At 44.5% G+C, this 20159-nt stretch overlaps 1 protein-coding gene across 6 annotated transcripts in view; it reads left to right on the forward strand.

Moving 5' to 3' along the window:
• LOC126357243 (leucine-rich repeat-containing protein 4-like) overlaps nucleotides 1–20159 on the forward strand; it is a 1171476-nt gene that overhangs the window by 1108047 nt on the left and 43270 nt on the right. For all 6 annotated transcript variants that reach the window (XM_050007439.1, XM_050007438.1, XM_050007440.1 and 3 more), the window contains one exon: nucleotides 8263–8479. In XM_050007439.1, coding sequence (XP_049863396.1) covers nucleotides 8263–8479 — 217 coding nt within the window. The remainder of the gene's footprint in view (nucleotides 1–8262; nucleotides 8480–20159) is intronic.

The following is a 20159-nucleotide window of genomic DNA, read 5'->3' on the forward strand; positions in this document are numbered from 1 at the left end:
GTCCAGGAGAATAAAGGAGGAGGGAAGGAATGAGTTATGTAGGCTGTAAAGTTATTTGAATCCTAATCGAGCCTGGAGATCGCAACTCATGTCTCCCGAAGAGTTTCACAGACGTCCATCATTGGCATGGAGGACGTGAGAGCTACATAGATGACGCAGACAATTCGTTGTGGTGGAAATACAGCGCAATCAGACTTGACAAGACGCACACAGGACAACATTGTGACAAGAAAAGCAGGAATGAGTCTTTTCAGAAGGAGTATATCATGAGAATATCGTATAATATTTCATCTGCCTCTGTGCAGCAGAAGGACAGCTGAAATCAGGGAGCCACGAATTGTCAGGAATAGATTATTGCCACCTGGGTGAGATCTCGAGTTCCCATTAGTCCTTTGCCACTGACGTAGAATCATAGGCAACAGAGACTTTATGCTGTTTTGTGGAAAACCGGAGGTTTAGAGTCCGTGGCTGTGTACGGAATGTGGATTGACTGTTTCAAAGTAGAAGATATCAACCAGCCACTATTGATAATGTTATTTGTTTAAGTTTAGAGCCATAACAAGTTTCGAACAGACGGTTTCATCCTCAAATGGCTGTTCACTAGATGCACGTTTGTTGAAGTTGAGATATTTTTTGGCTGGTTTTCCCTCCTTGTGGTGAATCCTGTGTAAACAGCCTTCTGAAGGCGAACCTATTGCTTCGAAACTGCTTAGAGAGCTATTTACATCAGTAAATAGTGGCTGGTTGTTGACTTGTTATTCGAAAGAATCAACCTACATAACAGAGACTTTGGTGTAGAGGCAGAGTGAACAGTGACACTAGCCAGCCTGAGGCAAACCTCCTTCACTCAGATACCAGAAACGGGCCTAGTGGTACACATTAACGACAAGACGAACACGCAAGCGCGGTGACAAATGTCGCAGGATAGCATTATGCACGTAGTACCGCATACACAGGGTATAAAAGGATGTTGCATTGGCGGGATTGTCATTTGTACTCAGGTGATTCATGATCCGACGTGATAATGGCCGCACTACGGGAATTAACAGATTTCTAAGTGGGAAAGTAGTTGAAGGTAGAGGTATGGGGTATTCCGTTTCAAAAATCGTTAGGGAATTCAATACTTCGAGATCTATAGAGTCAAGAATGTGCCGGAATACAATATTTCCGGCGGTACTTCTCACCACGGACAAAGCAGTAGCCGACCGCCTTCACTTAACGACCGAAAGCAGCTTTGTTTGCGTAGAGTCTTCACTGTTAACAGACAAACAACACTGCGTAAATAACCGCAGGAATCAATGTGGGACCTACGACGGACGCATCCGTTTGGACCGTGGAATGAAATTTGGCGTTGATGGGCTATGGCAACCAACGACAAAAGCGAATGCCTTTTCTAACAGCACGACATCGCCTGCAGCGCTTGTCTTGTTCTCGTAACGATAACGGTTGGACTTTAGACGACTGGAAAACCGTTCCAGGTTAGAGGACATCATTTGGCAAAAGCTGATGATAGGGTTCGAGTGCGGTGCAGACCCCAAGTGGCTGTGGAGCAATTTATCAACTGGGCACTGTGCAAGTTGGTGGGGCCTGTGTTTACATGGATTGGATTGGGCCTCTGGTCCAAATGACTCTACATTGGTCTACTTGGAGACTATTTGCAGCCATTCACGGACTTCACATTCCCACACGACGACGGAATTTTTGTGGAAGAAAATGTGTCACATCACCAGGCCATAGTTGGTCTCTATTTGTCTGAAGAACATTTTGAAGAGTTCGAGCGAATGGTCTGGCAACCCAGATGATCCTTTCTCTGCCTGGGGACTTGGTGTTTGTGTTGTCCTCATCATTTCATGATCATGATCATCATCATCGTCATCTGTAACACTGGTTAGATTGCAGTGTGTGAAAAATTGGACTGTGTAAAAGTTGGGACTTTTTACGGGCGCTGATGACCGCGCAGTTGAGCGCCCCACAAACCAAACATCGTCATCATCATCATCATCATCAACATCCCAGATGGTCCGACACGAATCCCATCGAACTCTTATGGGAAATGATCGAGAGATCAGTTTGTGCACAAAATCTTTCACCGGCAACGCTTTCGCAGTTATGGATGGTTATAGAGACAACATGTCTCAATATTTCTGCAGGCGTCTTCCAACGACTTGTTGAGTCGAGTTGCTATACTACTCCTTGAGTGTTGAGGCCCGGCACGATATTAAGAGGTATCCCATGACTTTTGCCACCGCAGTATGTTTTACACTATAAAATATTTGCTCTAACTCACATCTGGGAGGCAATCATAATAATGTGAACGGTGTGTGAGTATGGTGGCCAACAGACCAATGCCTTCAGTTACGACCGAGGAAGAAGGTGGCGAAGTATTGGCGGAAAGGAGGAGCTATAAAAAGGTGCAGTTATCCTGCGACTCGGTGACAGAATGATCGGAGGAGGAGCCTCCAGTGGGATAAAGGGAGTAATGCGAGTATGAAGGGGGCGATAACAGGAGGCGACGCTAGGTGCGTCAGCGTTTCCCCCGGCCGTCAGCGGGCGCTCCGTTAGGTCGTTTCCCGCACGCACTTGACGCCGCCAGCAGAGAGCGGGATTTGAATTTCCGGCCGCGCAGATAAGGGGAGAAAAAGGAGGCCTGGTCGCACCTGTCCCCCGCTGCCGCCTCGCCGGCAGATTTTATTACTCGCCGGAAGGGCGACGTAAATCAGGGCGGCGCTGACGGCGCGGCGCAGGTTGCCTGCCGACTGCGCCTGCCGGTGGCTGGGCTCGGCTTTCCGGACGCGCCACCCTCGATCGAAGAGGCTGCCGCGAGCCGCGGGAGGAAGGGATCATCTTCCGGCGGCGGCCACACGCCGTGTACCGCACCGCGCTCGTAACGGCTTTACGCGCACTCAGCTCACTGGAAACAGACCAGCCGAGCCCAGGCGTCCGGGGCTTGCCTGCCTGTCTGCGGGGGTGCTATTGGTCCGTTCGGCAGGTATTATGCCCCATCGCTCCACTCATAATTAAAGAGATCCTTCTTTACGGTGGGGCAGAAGCGTCTCCAGGTCCGAAATGAGTCTTACGGCGCGTTTCGGGGAATGGCACTCCATTCTCTAGCGGTCTTAAATTGCCTGGCAATTACACTTCATATAGAGTCTCACTATTGACAAACGCATTTTTCATAACGCCTAATGCCGGAGGCGAGGGAGGGGGGCGTACTTAGTGCCCACCACCAAACAAAGCTAAGAGAAAGAAAAATTTCGTTAAACATGTTTCACTTCTATTAACCACAAACTTTTTATGTAGGCGTTGATGTTATAAGCAGGGTACTGAAAATATTTTCAGCGTAATGTCAGCAACACCAAAGTATTTCCCGTAATGTTTACACCTAGTGAAGGGGGTCTTCTATTACTATCATAAAAAGTTAAAAAAAAGATACAAATTTCGTTGTTTGTCGTTGGTTTTCATTCACAACATACAATCTACGTCGTATCGATGTCTTAGAAAAGTCCTGAACCTAAAACTATTAATGTCAGATTTGTTGCGAAAAATCACGTTCACTAACAAGAATCCGAACGCCGTGTCATCCACAGTGGAGGATGCGGATAGGAGGGGAAGGAGACACCAACCACACCGCTCTCCTGGTCGTTATGATGGTATTCTTGACCGAAGCCGCTACTATTCGGTCGAGTAGCTCCTCAGTTGGCACCACGAGGCTGAGTGCACCCCGAAAAATGGCAACAGCGTATGGCGGCCCGGAATGTCACCCATCCAAGTGCCGACCACGCCCGACAGCGCTTAACTTCAGTGATGTCACTGGAACAGGTGTATCCACTGCGGCAAGGCCGTTGCCAATAATAAATCATTAAAAACAATAAAATTATTGTGAGGGTTAAGGTCGAATACTTGGTATACTTTCCTTCAATGGCAGCATATTCGCCAAAGTATACGTCAGCAATTGGCCATTTTCGATTTTACACCTTTTTCAAGTAGTCATCGTAATATTCCTAAGAACGATTTTTCCTTTATTGTTATTTGATTCTCCGCGTCCAACACGGGCAGAGGGTGGACTGTCATCGGCTTCGATTCACCACAGTATAGCGACATAGTAAAATTTTTAAAATGATGTTAAAAATCTGAATGTTGTCACAAAATAAAATACAGATGGTAAGTTGTTTTGTCTCCAGAAGAGTGTGGTTATTAGCTCGTGAGGGGGCAGTTATCGTACAATAAGTTTACTCTGAAAAAATACAAAAGTTTTCAGGTATATTGCCGGATACAATCGTGGAAAGACCACGCTGTTTCGACGAACATCTGTTCTGCCGTCTTCTGATGAAGTGCTGGTGGTGTTTATATTTGTTTGTCCAGAGTTCTGGGTTCACCGGTACTGCGTCCTGCTCAGTGATATGTGTATATGTGTGTGTGTGTGGGGGGGGGGGGGGGGCTGCGATGGTGGAGGACACAGCCTCACTTACTTTACGCCTTTAATTTCTTTCGCATATTGCGTCCAGATGTCATGTTCTGCTTTGATTGCTTAGTATTGGCACCGATGCCTTGGAAGCCTGTGTTCCTGTTGATTACAGTATCAATCACATAGATTTCAATTGCTTCTTTGAAAATGCGGTCCCAGAATTTATCGATGGTAGGACTTTCGTTTGCTAGTAGATCACTTTATGTCCATTTTCAATTCAGTGCTCCCCTATTGCAGACTTGTTGGGCCGCAATAAGCGTGTGTGACGCTCATGTTCTGAATGTCGACTTTCTATTGTGCAGATCGTTTATCTAGTGTACGTTTTTCCGCATTCACATACAACAGGGTACACACTCGATTTTTTGTCACCCTGGTCGTCTCTAACTGTCCTCAATGAGATGCGTATTTTGGCTGGTGGGCGGAAAGCTGGCATTATTGTAATAGTTTTCCAATTTAAAACCGAGACGACCTATTCTTGGAAGAAATATCCTTACAGGTAACGAGAAAGCTGGACACTTAGATAAATAACTAGTTTGCACAGGTCTTAAACAACGTTTAAAATATTACCTTCCAACAATTCTGATTTAGTTGCTTCTCCTGATAATTCAAAAAATAGCAAATAGTTACCATTTATTCACATTGGATTTTGTGGAAATAATACACAGGTAAGACATCACCAGGATACTCACGTCACAAATTGGGCAAGCGGGTTTATAGAAAATGAAATTCCATAATCACTTTTTTACTACACTCCTGGAAATGGAAAAAAGAACACATTGACACCGGTGTGTCAGACCCACCATACTTGCTCCGGACACTGCGAGAGGGCTGTACAAGCAATGATCACACGCACGGCACAGCGGACACACCAGGAACCAATGGCGCTAGCTGCGCAGCATTTGTGCACCGCCGCCGTCAGTGTCAGCCAGTTTGCCGTGGCATATGGAGCTCCATCGCAGTCTTTAACACTGGTAGCATGCCGCGACAGCGTGGACGTGAACCGTATGTGCAGTTGACGGACTTTGAGCGAGGGCGTATAGTGGGCATGCGGGAGGCCGGGTGGACGTACCGCCGAATTGCTCAACACGTGGGGCGTGAGGTCTCCACAGTACATCGATGTTGTCGCCAGTGGTCGGCGGAAGGTGCACGTGCCCGTCGACATGGGACCGGACCGCAGCGACGCACGGATGCACGCCAAGACCTTAGGATCCTACGCAGTGCCGTAGGGGACCGCACCGCCACTTCTCAGCAAATTAGGGACACTGTTGCTCCTGGGGTATGGCCGAGGACCATTCGCAACCGTCTCCATGAAGCTGGGCTACGGTCCCGCACACCGTTAGGCGGTCTTCCGCTCACGCCCCAACATCGTGCAGCCCGCCTCCAGTGGTGTCGCGACAGGCGTGAATGGAGGGACGAATGGAGACGTGTCGTCTTTAGCGATGAGAGTCGCTTCTGCCTTGGTGCCAATGATCGTCGTATGCATGTTTGGCGCCGTGCAGGTGAGCGCTACAATCAGGATTGCATACGACCGAGGCACACAGGGCCAACACCCGGCATCATGGTGTGGGGAGCGATCTCCTACACTGGCCGTACACCTCTGGTGATCGTCGAGGGGACACTGAATTGTGCACGGTGCATCCAAACCGTCATCGAACCCATCGTTCTACCATTCCTAGACCGGCAAGGCAACTTGCTGTTCCAACAGGACAACGCACGTCCGCATGTATCCCGTGCCACCCAACGTGCTCTAGAAGGTGTAAGTCAACTACCCTGGCCAGCAAGATCTCCGGATCTGTCCCCCATTGAGCATGTTTGGGACTGGATGAAGCGTCGTCTCACGCGGTCTGCACGCCCAGCACGAACGCTGGTCCAGCTGAGGCGCCAGGTGGAAATGGCATGGCAAACCGTTTCACAGGACTACATCCAGCATCTCTACGATCGTCTCCATGGGAGAATAGCAGCCTGCTTTGCTGCGAAAGGTGGAGATACACTGTACTAGTGCCGACATTGTGCATGCTCTGTTGCCTGTGTCTATGTGCCTGTGGTTCTGTCAGTGTGATCATGTGATTTATCTGACCCCAGGAATGTGTCAATAAAGTTTCCCCTTCCTGGGACAATGAATTCACGGTGTTCTTATTTAAATTTCCAGGAGTGTATTTTAATCCATTAACTCTTCATAAGTTAATCGGTATTCAGTCCTTAGCATGAATTCTAGTTTTGTTGATCATAAGTAGGTTACCCTCTGAAAATTATATAACGATTCATCACTAGATATCCAACCAGGGAAACCAATTTGTAAATATACACTTGAGAAAATCAGGTCGAGGTTTGAAAAATGCTTTATTTTATGAAGACCTCTGTGAACTAAAACTGGTGAGGTTAGCAGTGTACTTCTCGCTCTTCTTCTTTCATGCTGTAGTTTCATCTTATTTCCTGCCTTACTTGCGTAATTGATGGAGCATTTTGCCGTTTTGTGCAAGAGTTAATTCTCAGCAAATTTTCATTTTTCAAACACATTAGCACATTTTTCCCCAGAGGCATTTTAAGACTCTGAATAATTTTTAGTCTGCCATCCATTCCATTATTAGCAGTACTCACAGTATCACAAGTTCCTACTTATACTATAGTTATTTCAAAATAGCCAATCTTTGAAATGGAACGACTTATTAGCATTTTGAATGGATCCATCCCAACATCCTTTTATTTCATTAAAAAGTTACTCTACTTGCTTTAGATTTTGTGAGACTGAAACAGGTTTTCACTTTTCTCATTGAAGAACCTGACATGTGGCTTCGATTAATAGCATTTTCCGAGAAAGTACTGTATTTGTTTCCACATTAGTGTGCCTTGCAACATGCTATGACTTTTTACATTTCCAAATAAAAGAAAATCACCCCTGAAATCGCACTAAAACAGCTAAAGAAAGTTACCAATTGAAGACATAAAGTCTGTATAGAAATCTGTGATCATTTTGTTTTGAGCACTCTTATTTTCACAAGTCCGTCTTGATCACATCGATCTCTTTACACTTTATGACTGGGTTTGGCTTATCGTCATCTTTGGATTGTTAAAATATTCTGATACAAATCTTCATCAAGTTAAACGTGTGCACATGTTTAACTTGATGAAGATTTGTATTAGAATATTTTAACAATCCAAAGATGGCGATAAGCCAAAACTAGTCATAAAGTGTAAATAAATCTATGTGATCAAGACAGACTTGTAAAAATAAAAGAGCTCAAGCTAAAGAAAGCGTTGTGCACATCCAATAACATGACAGTGTTCAAGCAACAAACAGGACTGAACTATGACTGACAAGTATGAGAAATTAACACAGCAATTCTCTGATGCAGGACTACGAGAACTACATATTTAAGTAAACCTGAAAGTCAGAAAACTAGCAGTTTGGGACTAAAGGATTAAATTGGTATGAAGTGCTTAAACTTCACAGTGGTACTGAGATACACATAGATGTATGTAGTTGTGTATTCCAGTAGATGCGTATTCAATAAGAATTTTGTGTTGAAATCTTCAAGTAACTGCAGCAATAGGAACAAATAATGTTTGGTGACACATTTTGAAAACAGCATTTTTCGCTAGCCCTTTGAGATATCAAAGCGATTTGATAACGTTCGACCAAACAGAAGGCATCACGAAGCTCGTTATCCAGTTGGTTGTTGCTATGGTTGCTGTCCTCGAAATAAATAGCTGGCGGTTCTGAGCGGAGTATGAACTAGCAACGCGGCAGCCAGCGTGAGTGCAGTTTGTTGGGAGCGTTGGTGGTTGCGTGCCGGCAGGGGCCTGTCGCGGCTGACCGTGTTGGACGTGAGCGGCGCGGGCGTGCAGAACGTGAGCGCGCGCGCCTTCCGCGGCCTGTCGGGGCTGCGCCGCCTCTCGCTGGCCGGCAACCAGCTGCGCACCGTGCCCTCCCAGCAGCTCGCAGCGCTCGACCGCCTCGAAGAGCTCAGCATCGGCCAGAACGACTTCGTCTCCATCGACAAGAACGCCTTCCAGGTACGTCACATCTCTTCCTTTTCTTTTAATAGTCGTCAGTTTTCTGACTGATTTCATGTGGCACGCCACAAATTTCTCTCCTTTCATCTTTCAGCACCACTTTTTCTACTCACTCACTAGTTTGATGGATATATTTTACCCTTCACAGCTCGCTCTAGCACCATGGAAGTTACTCCCTGGTGTATTAACAGATGTCCTTCCATCCTGTTCCTTCTTCTTGTCACTATTTTCCACATATTCATTTCTCGCCGATTCTGATGATGATGTTTGGTTTGTGGGGCACTCAACTGCGGAGTCATCAGCGCCCGTACCAACTCCCACTTTTTGCACAGTCCAATTTATTACTCAGTCCAGTCTACCCACTGTCACGAATGATGATGATGATGATGATGATGAAATTATAGAGACAGCGCAAACACCCAATCTCTCGCCGATTCTGTGGAGAACCTCCTTATTCGTTGCCTTATCAGTCCACCAAATTTTTCAAAATTATTCTGTAGTACCACATCTCAAATACTTAGATTCCCTTCTTTTCTAGTTTTCCCACAGAGTACGTTTCACTACCATATAATGCTGAAGAAACTGCAAAAAGGTGGGAATTTAAGGACATGGGATCTGGATAAGCTGAAAGAACCAGAGGTTGTACAGATTTTCAAGGAGAGCATGAGGGAACAATTGACAGGAATGGGGGAAAGAAACACAGTAGAAGAAGAATGGGTAGCTCTGAGGGATGAAGTAGTGAAGGCAGCAGAGGATAAAGTAGGTAAAAAGACGAGGCCTGCTAGAAATCCTTGGGTAACAGAAGAAATATTGAATTTAATTGATGAAAGGAGAAAATATAAAAATGCAGTAAATGAAGCAGGCAAAAAGGAATACAGGCGTCTCAAAAATGAGATCGACAGGAAGTGCAAAATGGCTAAGCAGGGATGGCTAGAGGACAAATGTAAGGATGTAGAATCTTATCTCACTAGGGGTAAGATAGATACTGCCTACAGGAAAATTAAAGAGACCTTTGGAGAGAAGAGAACCACTTGTATGAATATCAAGAGCTCAGATGGCAACCCAGTTCTAAGCAAAGAAGGGAAGACAGAAAGGTGGAAGGAGTATGTAGAGGGTTTATACAAGGGCGATGTACTTTAGGACAATATTATGGAAATGGAAGAGGATGTAGATGAAGACGAAATGGGAGATAAGATACTGCATGAAGAGTTTGACTGAGCACTGAAAGACCTGAGTCGAAACAAGGCCCCGGGAGTCGACAACATTCCATTAGAACTACTGACGGCCTTGGGAGAACCAATCATGACAAAAGTCTACCAGCTGGTGAGCAAGATGTATGAGACAGGCGAAATACCCTCAGACTTCAAGAAGAATATAATAATTCCAATCCTAAAGAAAGCAGGTGCTGACAGATGTGAAAATTACCGAACTATCAGTTTAATAAGTCACAGCTGCAAAATACTAACGCGAATTCTTTACAGACGAATAGAAAGACTGGTAGATGGGGACCTCGGGGAGGATCAGTTTGGATTCCGTAGAAATGTTGGAACACGTGAGGCAATACTGACCCTACGACTTATCTCAGAAGCTAGATTAAGGAAAGGCAAACCTACGTTTTTAGCATTTGTAGACTTAGAGAAAGCTTTTGACAATGTTGACTGGAATACTCTCTTTCAAATTCTGAAGGTGGCAGGGCTAAAATACAGATGGCAGTCATAAGAGTCGAGGGGCATGAAAGGGAAGCAGTGGTTGGGAAAGGAGCGAGACAGGGTTGTAGCCTCTCCCCGATCTGTATATTGAGCAAGCAGTAAAGGAAACAAAAGAAAAATTCGGAGTAGGTATTAAAATTCATGGAGAAGAAGTAAAAACTTTTGAGGTTCGCCGATGACATTGTAATTCTGTCAGAGACAGCAAAGGACCTGGAAGAGCAGTTGAACGGAATGGACTGTGTCTTGAAAGGAGGATATAAGATGAACATCAACAAAAGCAAAACGAGGATAATGAAATGTAGTCAAATTAAATCGGGTGATGCTGAGGGAATTAGATTAGGAAATGAGGCACTTAAAGTAGTAAAGGAGTTTTGATATTTAGGAAGTATAATAACTGATGATGGGCGAAGTAGAGAGGATATAAATGTAGACTGGCAATGGCAAGGAAAGCGTTTCGGAGAAGAGAAATTTGTTAACATCGAATATAGATTTATGTATCAGGAAGTCGTTTCTGAAAGTATTTGTATGGCGTGTAGCCATGTATGGAAGTGAAACATGGACGATAACTAGTTTGGACAAGAAGAGAATAGAAGCTTTCGAAATGTGATGCTACAGAAGAATGCTGAAGATAAGGTGGAGAGATCACGTAACTAATGAGGAGGTATTGAATAGGATTGGGGAGAAGAGAAGTTTGTGGCACAACTTGACTAGAAGAAGGGATCGGTTGGTAGTACATGTCCTGAGGCATCAAGGGATCACAAATTTAGCATTGGAGGGCAGCGTGGAGGGTAAAAATCGTAGAGGGAGACCAAGAGATGAATACACTAAGCAGATTCAGAAGGATGTAGGTTGCAGTAGGTACTGGGAGATGAAGAAGCTTGCACAGGACAGAGTAGCATGGAGAGCTGCATCAAACCAGTCTCAGGACTGAAGACAACAACATCTACAACAATAATGCTGTGCTCCAAATGCACATTCTCAGAAATTTCTTCCTCAAATTAAGACCTATGTTTGGGCAGAATTACTGTTTTGTGAATGCTAGGCTGCTTTTTATGTCATACTTGCTCCGTCCGTCTTTGGTTATTTTGTAGTAGGTAGCGGAAACCCCTAACTTCACCAACTTCCTGATCACGAATCCTGATGTTGGATTTCTCGCTGTTCTCATTTCTGCTACTGCTCATTACTTTCTTCTTCGATTTACTCTGAATCCATTTTTTGCACTGATTAGACTTTTTGCCGGCTGCTGTGGCGGAGCGGTTCTAGGTGCTTCAGTCCGGAACCGCGCCGTTGCTACGATCGCAGGTTCGAATGCTGCCTCGGCATGGGTGTGTGTGATCTCCTTAGGTTAGTTAGGTTTAAAGTTGTTCTAAGACTGAGGGACTGATGACCTCAGATGTCCCATGATGCATAGAGCCATTTGAACCACTTTTTGATTAGACTTTTTATTTCATTCAGCAGACTCTGTAACTCTTCTTCACTGGGCGAGGATAGCAGTGTCGACGGCGAATCTTATCATTGATGTTCTTTCATCTTAAATGTCAATCCCACTCCTGCACCTTTCTTTTATTTCAGTCATTGCTTGTTCAGTGTATAGAGTGAACGGTAGGAGACAAGACTACGTCCCTGTCTTACACCCTTTTTAATCCGAGCACTGCGTTCTTGGTCTTCCACTCTTATTTTTCCTTCTTGGTTCTTGTACATGTTGTATATTACCAGTCTTGCGCTATATGTTGCTGCTATTTTTCCTCAGAATTTCAAACATCTTGCAGCATTTGACTTTGTCTAAAGCTTATTTCAGGCCGATAACTCCTGAGAACGTGTCTTTATTTTTCATTGCTCTTGCTCGCAATATCGACCGCACATCAGAACTGCCTCTCTGGTGCCTTGCCTTTCCTAAATCAAACTGATCGTCATCTAACAGAGACGTATAACACATCTTTAATTCAGTGTCAGTGATTCATCCAATGATGAACTACCATTCACCTCACTTATCAATAAAATCGATTTACCTAGAGGTGTTGAATTTCTTTCTGGCAGTATATATAAAAATCAATGTTGTTTTTTCGTATTCTGTGTGTTGCTGTACCTTTCACCCGATTAAAAAAAAAAAACAACTTTGTTCAGTTGTGTTCATCCTCGTGAAGGTTTCTGTGGAGATAATGGCGACCTACTACGCACTGCGATGGACGTGAAAATGGGATGACATTGTAACTCGTATGGAGCGATTTCAGTCACGTTTTGTGTAACATGAGTCATGGTATATATTATTATTTATGCAAAAGTAATAGGGAGGGGGGGGGGGGAGGGGCAATATACACCTACCAACGCCAACCTTTAGGGTGAGAGTTGAGTGGTAAGACGTTCCTGGTGTAGGACAATAGCATGACGACTGACCTGTGTCAGGCGTATTATACATCCGTCGTTTTACAATCGAATCTGGGTTTAATTGTATTTATGCGAAATCTTTATTGCACTTTCGATTAAACTGTTAGCACAAAATCTGTTTCTTTTTTCGACAGTGAGCTTGGGGATGCTACTTATTAGTAGCGCCGTTGATTTCGTCGGTATTCCTTCTGCGATACCGCTGTAAGACTTGGTAGGAACGTAGCCACCGGACATGATTGCTGGCAGTGGTAGTCACGAGAATTTACGGTTGCAAGAAGACCTGGCTGCAGATGGACACAGGGCGCTACCTAGAGGGAAGACCATCATGTCCAGCGTACGGCTCTGGCACACTGTACTGCATCTGTAGCAGCAATTTGAGCAGCAGTTGGTATCACAGTGACACAACGAACGGTTACAAATTGGTTACTCCATAGACAGCTCCGAGCCGAACACGCCTTGTAATGTGCATTCCACTCACCCCAAACCACCGCCATTTCGACTTCAGTGGTGTCAAGTGAGAGCTCATTGGAGGGCATGGTGGAGGTCTGTTTTCCGATGAAAGCTGGTTCGGGGTCGTTGCCTGTGATAACAGTGTATTGACTAGAAGGAGGCCAATCTAAGGCGTGCAACAACCTGCCTCCGTGCTAGACCCACTGTGCCTACACCTCGAGTTATTGTCTGAGGTAGGATTTCGTATGACAGACGTAGAGCTCTCGTGGTTATTCCACTCACACTGACTGAAAATTTGTACGTCAGTCTGGTGATTCGGCATGCTGTGCTGCTATTCATAAACAGCGTTCCAGGTTTTTTTCCCCAACAGGTTAACATTCGCCCACATACTGCTGTTGTAACCCAATGTACTCAACAGAGTGTCAACATGTCGCCTTGGCCTGCTCGATCACTAGATATGTTTCCAACCGGCACATATTGGACATCATCGGACGGCAGCTCCAGGGTCATCCACAAACATAATTAGGAGTCCCTGAATTGACCAACCGCCGGCCGCGGTTGCCGAGCGGTTCTAGGCGCTTCAGTCCAGAAACGCATGAATGCCACGGTCGCAGGTTCGAATCCTGCCTCGGGGATGGATGTGTGTGATGTCCTTAGGTTAGTTAGGTTTCAGTAGTTCTTAGTTATGGGAGACTGATGACCTCAGATGTTAAGTCCCATAGTGCTCAGAGCCATTTGAACCATCTGAACAAATTGACCAACCATGTGCAACAGACATGGAACTCCATCCCACAAACTGACATCCTGCAACTGTACAACACAAAGCAAGTACTTTTGCATGCTTGAATTCAATATTCTGGTAATTACATCAGTTATTAACACTCTGCTGTCCCCACGTCTCGTACAAATTTATTCTCTTGGCGCCGGCAGCGCTAATTCGGATTACTTGGCTTGTCCACGGCGGCTTGTCACCTTTCCGTTGATGACAACCTTCAAACACACTGACTTTCGCGCGCTTTAATTTTTCCGGAAATCGTTCCACAAACTCGAATTTTCTTTTTAAGTAACTTTTCTGCAAGTTCTACACTGTTATAATAATTATCCATGTAGAGGTGATGCCACTTTCCATAAGAAGGTGTCAATAGTATCATCACTATTTTTGCTAAAGTTTGTCCAGAGCCTGGATATTTCTTGAATGAGGAAATGTTTCCCGTACTCGAATAACACAGCATCCGAATGAGTATGCCATATATCGTAATTTTCGACGGATTGTAAATTTTAAAATTTAATTGTCCACTCCACGGCACCATTATTTCATCAATTGAGATGTTTTGACTTAGATTAAATGTTTCTTTAAACTTTTTGGAAAAATAATCAATTACGAATTGCAATTTGAAGAGCCGGTAGGCATTATCCGATTTATTGACGCGTGTAACTTATTTTTAACTAAACAAAACAGTAACAGAATGAAAAAGATAGTTAAGTGCTGTCACCGGCCACTGCTCGATACTATGCTCATGACACCACTGTGGTGTCGCCGGCCATTGAGCGATACTGTGCACAAGACACCACTGTGGTGTCGCCGGTCGGCAAGGTGTTAACGTCCCATTATCTACATCTACATCTACATCCATACTCCGCAAGCCACCTGACGGTGTGTGGCGGAGAGTACCCTGAGTACCTCTATCGGTTCTCCCTTCTATTCCAGTCTCGTATTGTACGTGGAAAGAAGGATTGTAGGTTTGCTTCTGTGTGGGCTCTAATCTCTCTGATTTTATCCTCATGGTCTCTTCGCGAGATATACGTAGGAGGGAGCAATATACTGCTTGACTCTTCGGTGAAGGTATGTTATCGAAGCTTTAACAAAAGCCCGTACCGAGCTACTGAGCGTCTCTCCTGTAGAGTCTTCCACTGGAGTTTATCTATCATCTCCGTAACGCTTTCGCGATTACTAAATGATCCTGTAACGAAGCGCGCTGCTCTCCGTTGGATCTTCTCTATCTCTTCTATTAACTCTACCTGGTGCGGATCCCACACTGCTGAGCAGTATTCAAGCAGTGGGCGAACAAGCGTACTGTAACCTACTTCCTTTGTTGTCGGATTGCATTTCCTTCGGATTCTTCCAATGAATCTCAGTCTGGCATCTGCTTTACCGACGATCAACTTTATATGATAATTCCATTTTAAATCACTCCTAATGCGTACTCCCAGATAATTTATGGAATTAACTGCTTCCAGTTGCTGACCTGCTATTTTGTAGCTAAATGATAAGGGACCTATCTTTCTATGTATTCGCATTACATTACACTTGTCTACATTGAGATTCAATTGCCATTCCGTGCACCATGCGTCAATTCGCTGCAGATCCTCCTGCATGTCAGTACAATTTTCCATTGTTGCAACCTCTCGATACACCACAGCATCATCTGCAAAAAGCCTCAGTGAACTTCCGATGTCATCCACCAGGTCATTTATGTATATTGTGAATAGCAACGGTCCTATGACACTCCCCTGCGGCAAACCTGAAATCACTCTTACTTCGGAAGACTTCTCTCCATTGAGAATAACATGCTGCGTTCTGTTATCTAGGAACTCCTCAATCCAATCACACAATTAATCTGATAGTCCGTATGCTCTTACTTTGTTCATTAAACGACTGTGGGGAACTGTGTCAAACGCCTTGCGGAAGTCAAGAAACACGGCATCTACCTGTGAACCCGTGTCTAAGGCCCTCTGAGTCTCGTGGACGAATAGCGCGAGCTGAGTTTCACACGACCGTCTTTTTCGAAACGCATGCTGATTCCTACAGAGTAGATTTCTAGTCTCCAGAAAAGACATTATACTCGAACATAATACGTGTTCCAAAATTCTACAACTGATCGACGTTAGAGATATAGGTCTATAGTTCTGCACATCTGTTCGACGTCCCTTCTTGAAAACGGGGATGACCTGTGCCCTTTCCCAATCCTTTGGAACGCTTCGCTCTTCTAGAGACCTACGGTACACCGCTGCAAGAAGGGGGGCAAGTTCCTTCGCGTACTCTGTGTAAAATCGAACTGGTATCCCATCAGGACCAGCGGCCTTTCCTCTTTTGAGCGATTTTAATTGTTTCTCTATCCATCTGTCGTATATTTCGATATCTACCATTTTGTCAACTGTGCGACAATCTAGAGAAGGAAGCACAGTGCAGTCTTCCTCTGTGAAATAGCTTTGGAAGAAGACATTTAGTATTTCGGTTTTTAGTCTGTCATCCTCTGTTTCAGTACCATTTTGGTCACAGAGTGTCTGGACATTTTGTTTTGATCCACCTACCGCTTTGACATAGGACCAAAATTTCTTAGGATTTTCTGCCAAGTCAGTACATAGAACTTTACTTTCGAATTCATTGAAAGCCTCTCGCATTATTTCACATTTGCAGTGACTTATCTTGCAAATACATTAACCTATGGTTTTGCAATGTTAATCACATATATGTGTTACCCAGAGAAATGTATTCCCAAAATTTCATTACTCTACACTTACTGCCGGCCATAGTGGCCGAGCGGTTCTAGGCGCTACAGTCTCTAACCGCGAGACCGCTAGGGTCGCAGGTTGGAATCCTGCCTCGGGCATGGATTTGTGTGATGTCCTTAGGTTGGTTGGGTTCAAGTAGTTCTAAGTTCTAGGGGACTGATGACCACAGCAGTTAAGTCCCATAGTGCTAAGAGCCACTTGAACCATTTTTCTATACTTACTCTTTTTAGTGTCGCGTTATTTTTTCTGTCAGTGTATTTAGCACCTGTGACTTGCAGAGATGCTCTGTCCACTAAAATGTGTGTTTCCGGTAGGTCTTACAATTTTGTTACAATTCTTACAATTTTGGTGAAACCCACCATCCAACCATGGTGTTCCTCCTGCCGGTCACCTAGGCGGGACGAAGTGACCCTTACACGTCTTCGCATAGGGCACTGTCCTCTTACGCATGCCTTCTTAGTACGGCGAGAGGAACCCCCGCTGTGTGATGCCTGTGGCGTACGAATCACTGTACGCCACATTTTAGTTGAGTGTGATTTATATCGTTCTGTCAGGGTGGAAGTTAATATTAGTGGGCATCTGCTCTCGATTTTATCCGATGACGAGGCGAGTGTCAAGAAAGTTGTAAGGTACTGTGATGTTTCTGGGCTTCAGCCTAAAATTTTAGGTTGAAATTTTTAGTGCGAGTGGCTGGCCATTCCTTTTTATTCTTGTAATAGGCCAGTTCCAAACATGTACTATGTGTTTCATTTTAACCTTTTCCTCTACGTTCTCTTGCAGTTCTCCTCTTTACATGCTGGTTTCCACTTTGCTACTGTTGACGTGCACACTGCTTATGTAGACTGTCACCTTTAATTTTAGTCTTATTTTTGCACTTGCTGAATTTTAGTGACACTCGTCCGTTATTGTTTCCGTTCGGGCGCTAAAGACTACACTGTTGAGCGCCGATAACACCATATCCATCCATCCATCAATTTTCTCACAGTCGTGTTGTGAAACCACGGAGTTACTTAGGATAATTGCGTATAAAACGCCACACTGACTGTGTAACACTCGGAGTAATCGATTTTTCGAATGTGGGTTGCTACCGAAACGAAGTACTTTGTAATTAGAGGCAGGGCCTGTGCTGGAGAACTGGAGCCCCGGCGCTGCTGGCTCCATATTTCCTGGGCCAGCCACCAGCCCGCCAGCCTGGCTGCGGTGACGTCGGGCGCGCCGTGACCTCTCCGTGCGCCCCCGGCAGCGCCTGCACTTAGGCGCCGCCATTTATATTCATTAAGTCCTAATTTAAACTTATGGCCGAACCGAGCACCCAGCCCCCGGCCCCTCCCACCTCTCCACACCCATCCGCTGCACCCTTTGATTCCGTTGCAAAATAATTTCCGCGCGGCGGATTTTGCGAATAGAGCGAAACTTTAGCGGCGCTGTGGTCAGCGAGCGCGGTCGCGCAGTATTTCATTCCTGGTGCTTGGAGTAAAATTCGGGCATTTTCAGCACTTCCATGTATGCACATTTACTCTTATTTGTCCTTGTGCTAGCGTAGCAAACTGTGGGTTTGTTCCGTAGTTCTCACTAGTTATTTCGCATAACTTAGATTCAGAAATTTTTGCCAGTTAAGTACGTTTTATCAGCAATCTGCTAGACATACGAAATTGTGCTGTACATTCATGCAACGTTTTTAGCTACACATTATTTTTTATATAAAAAAGAAGAAATCAGGTAGAGAAGAGTTTTGTACCTTGAGGATAGTGTACTTAGGAACATGCGATGTCTTTTGCTCGATACTTCAGTCTAATGGCTGATTTTAAGTTTATTCGGAAAGTAAGGTCCGATCGAGAGCGAAATGGAAACCACGCTGAAAATTTGATAAAGCTTTGCACCGATGTGTTGGGCGGTATCTCTAGTACGCCCGTCGGTAGCGTCACGTCCTTCTTTTCAGCTCTGAACACACATCCAGCACGTAAAGATGCATAGGACCATAATGGAGGAGAAGGAGATGAGCGTTTAACGTCTCGTTGACAACGAAGTCATTAGAGACTGAACACAAGCTCGGATTAGAAAAGGATGGGGGAAGGAAGTCTGTCGTGATTTTTCAGAGGAACCATCCCTGCACGTGCCTGAAGCGATATACGGAAATCACGGATAGCCTAAGTCAGGATGGCCGGACGCGGGTTTGAACCGTCATCCTCCCGAATGCGTCACCTCACTCGGTTGTATAACAGCAGTGTCTCCTGCCAAGTATGAGGGCTTGGTGAGAGATTTCGCGTGATATTGTGCAGCCCACATAACGTAACTGTCACTCGTTTCGTTCTTCAGGACAGTTCTCGGCCGCAGTCAGCAAGGGCAATGAAGATGCTCCTGCAGATTTTTCGGTGGGAGGTGTTTGATCTCCCCAATACAGCCCGTAATTGTCTCCCCCTGAGTTTCATCTCCGCTCCCGTGCATCTCTGGTTACGGAAACAATAGTTTGGCATAGACAACGAGCTGTAGACCAGTCTAGAGAAATTTGGCGGAAAGCACAGGCGGCTTCCTTCTATGACGAGTGTATTGGAAAGCTGGTATAACGCTACGACTTATCTCTAAATCGAAGACGCGACTACTTACAGATGTTGCTGGAAGCTGTAGTTAACTGTTGCAAATAAAACATTTTTGAGTTTCACAGTGGTTTCCATTTCGAGGCCGATCAATCTTTCCTTTCCGAATAGCCCTCGTAGAATCACGTGAATGAAAGTACACCAGAGAGTGCCGTAAGCAGATAGCCTCAATTTTATTTTGCTTTTGAGGTTGTGTTTTGCGAGACATTTTATAAACATTTCACTTCTACACATTTAAGTGCTGTACAATAAAAAATATTTTAGATATATTGTTAATTCTGCTTCCGCAAATCTTGATTGCAAGTAAAATGCTTTATGTTTTCAGAATTATATTTATTTAGCATGTGAACAGTTAAGTCATACTTAAATCAGAAGAAGGGTTTTATTTTCTGTGAAACTTGTGATAATCTCGAATGAATCGAGTTTTTTAATGTCTTAATGATTTTACCTGTCTTGAAACGAGAAATTTGTATTAGTTTCCAGTAGCTTCAATTTCAAATGTATTTCACTTGTAACTGGTTTTTAATATTACTTCTGCTTAATTTGATTTCACTTACTGTTCATTGGTGTGCAGTAGAGTAATAATTTAGCAAATATATCATTAAATATTGTACTGCCATGATGGTCTCGATTGCAACACTATTAATTTTCGGTTTAATATTCATTCCTAGGTTGTTGTACCTTGGAACGTGACTTTTTGTGTAGAAGTCTTATTTTTTCGGAGTAAGTTTTGTAATTTCAAAACTGGGCAAGAACGTGTATGTCATCATTTAAAAATGGAATAAGAAAATATTTTAGTGTCCTGTTATGGGACTTGGTAGAGGCAAAAGTTTGAAGACTGTACCAAGGTAGAACTCTGCCCTGTTACATATGAAAGGTGGGAGTTCAACGCTTTATCGCTCGCAATACTATTATTCGGTGTGTGGTCCAGTAGCGTACAACTTCAAAAATAAAAAAAATTATCAGAATGCATCAGTTGACGTATTCCTGAGAGATATTCAATTTGAAGGTAGCAGGGTATGCTGATTA

The sequence above is a fragment of the Schistocerca gregaria genome, chromosome 1 (genome assembly GCF_023897955.1).
Source record: "Schistocerca gregaria isolate iqSchGreg1 chromosome 1, iqSchGreg1.2, whole genome shotgun sequence".
NCBI lineage: Eukaryota > Metazoa > Arthropoda > Insecta > Orthoptera > Acrididae > Schistocerca > Schistocerca gregaria.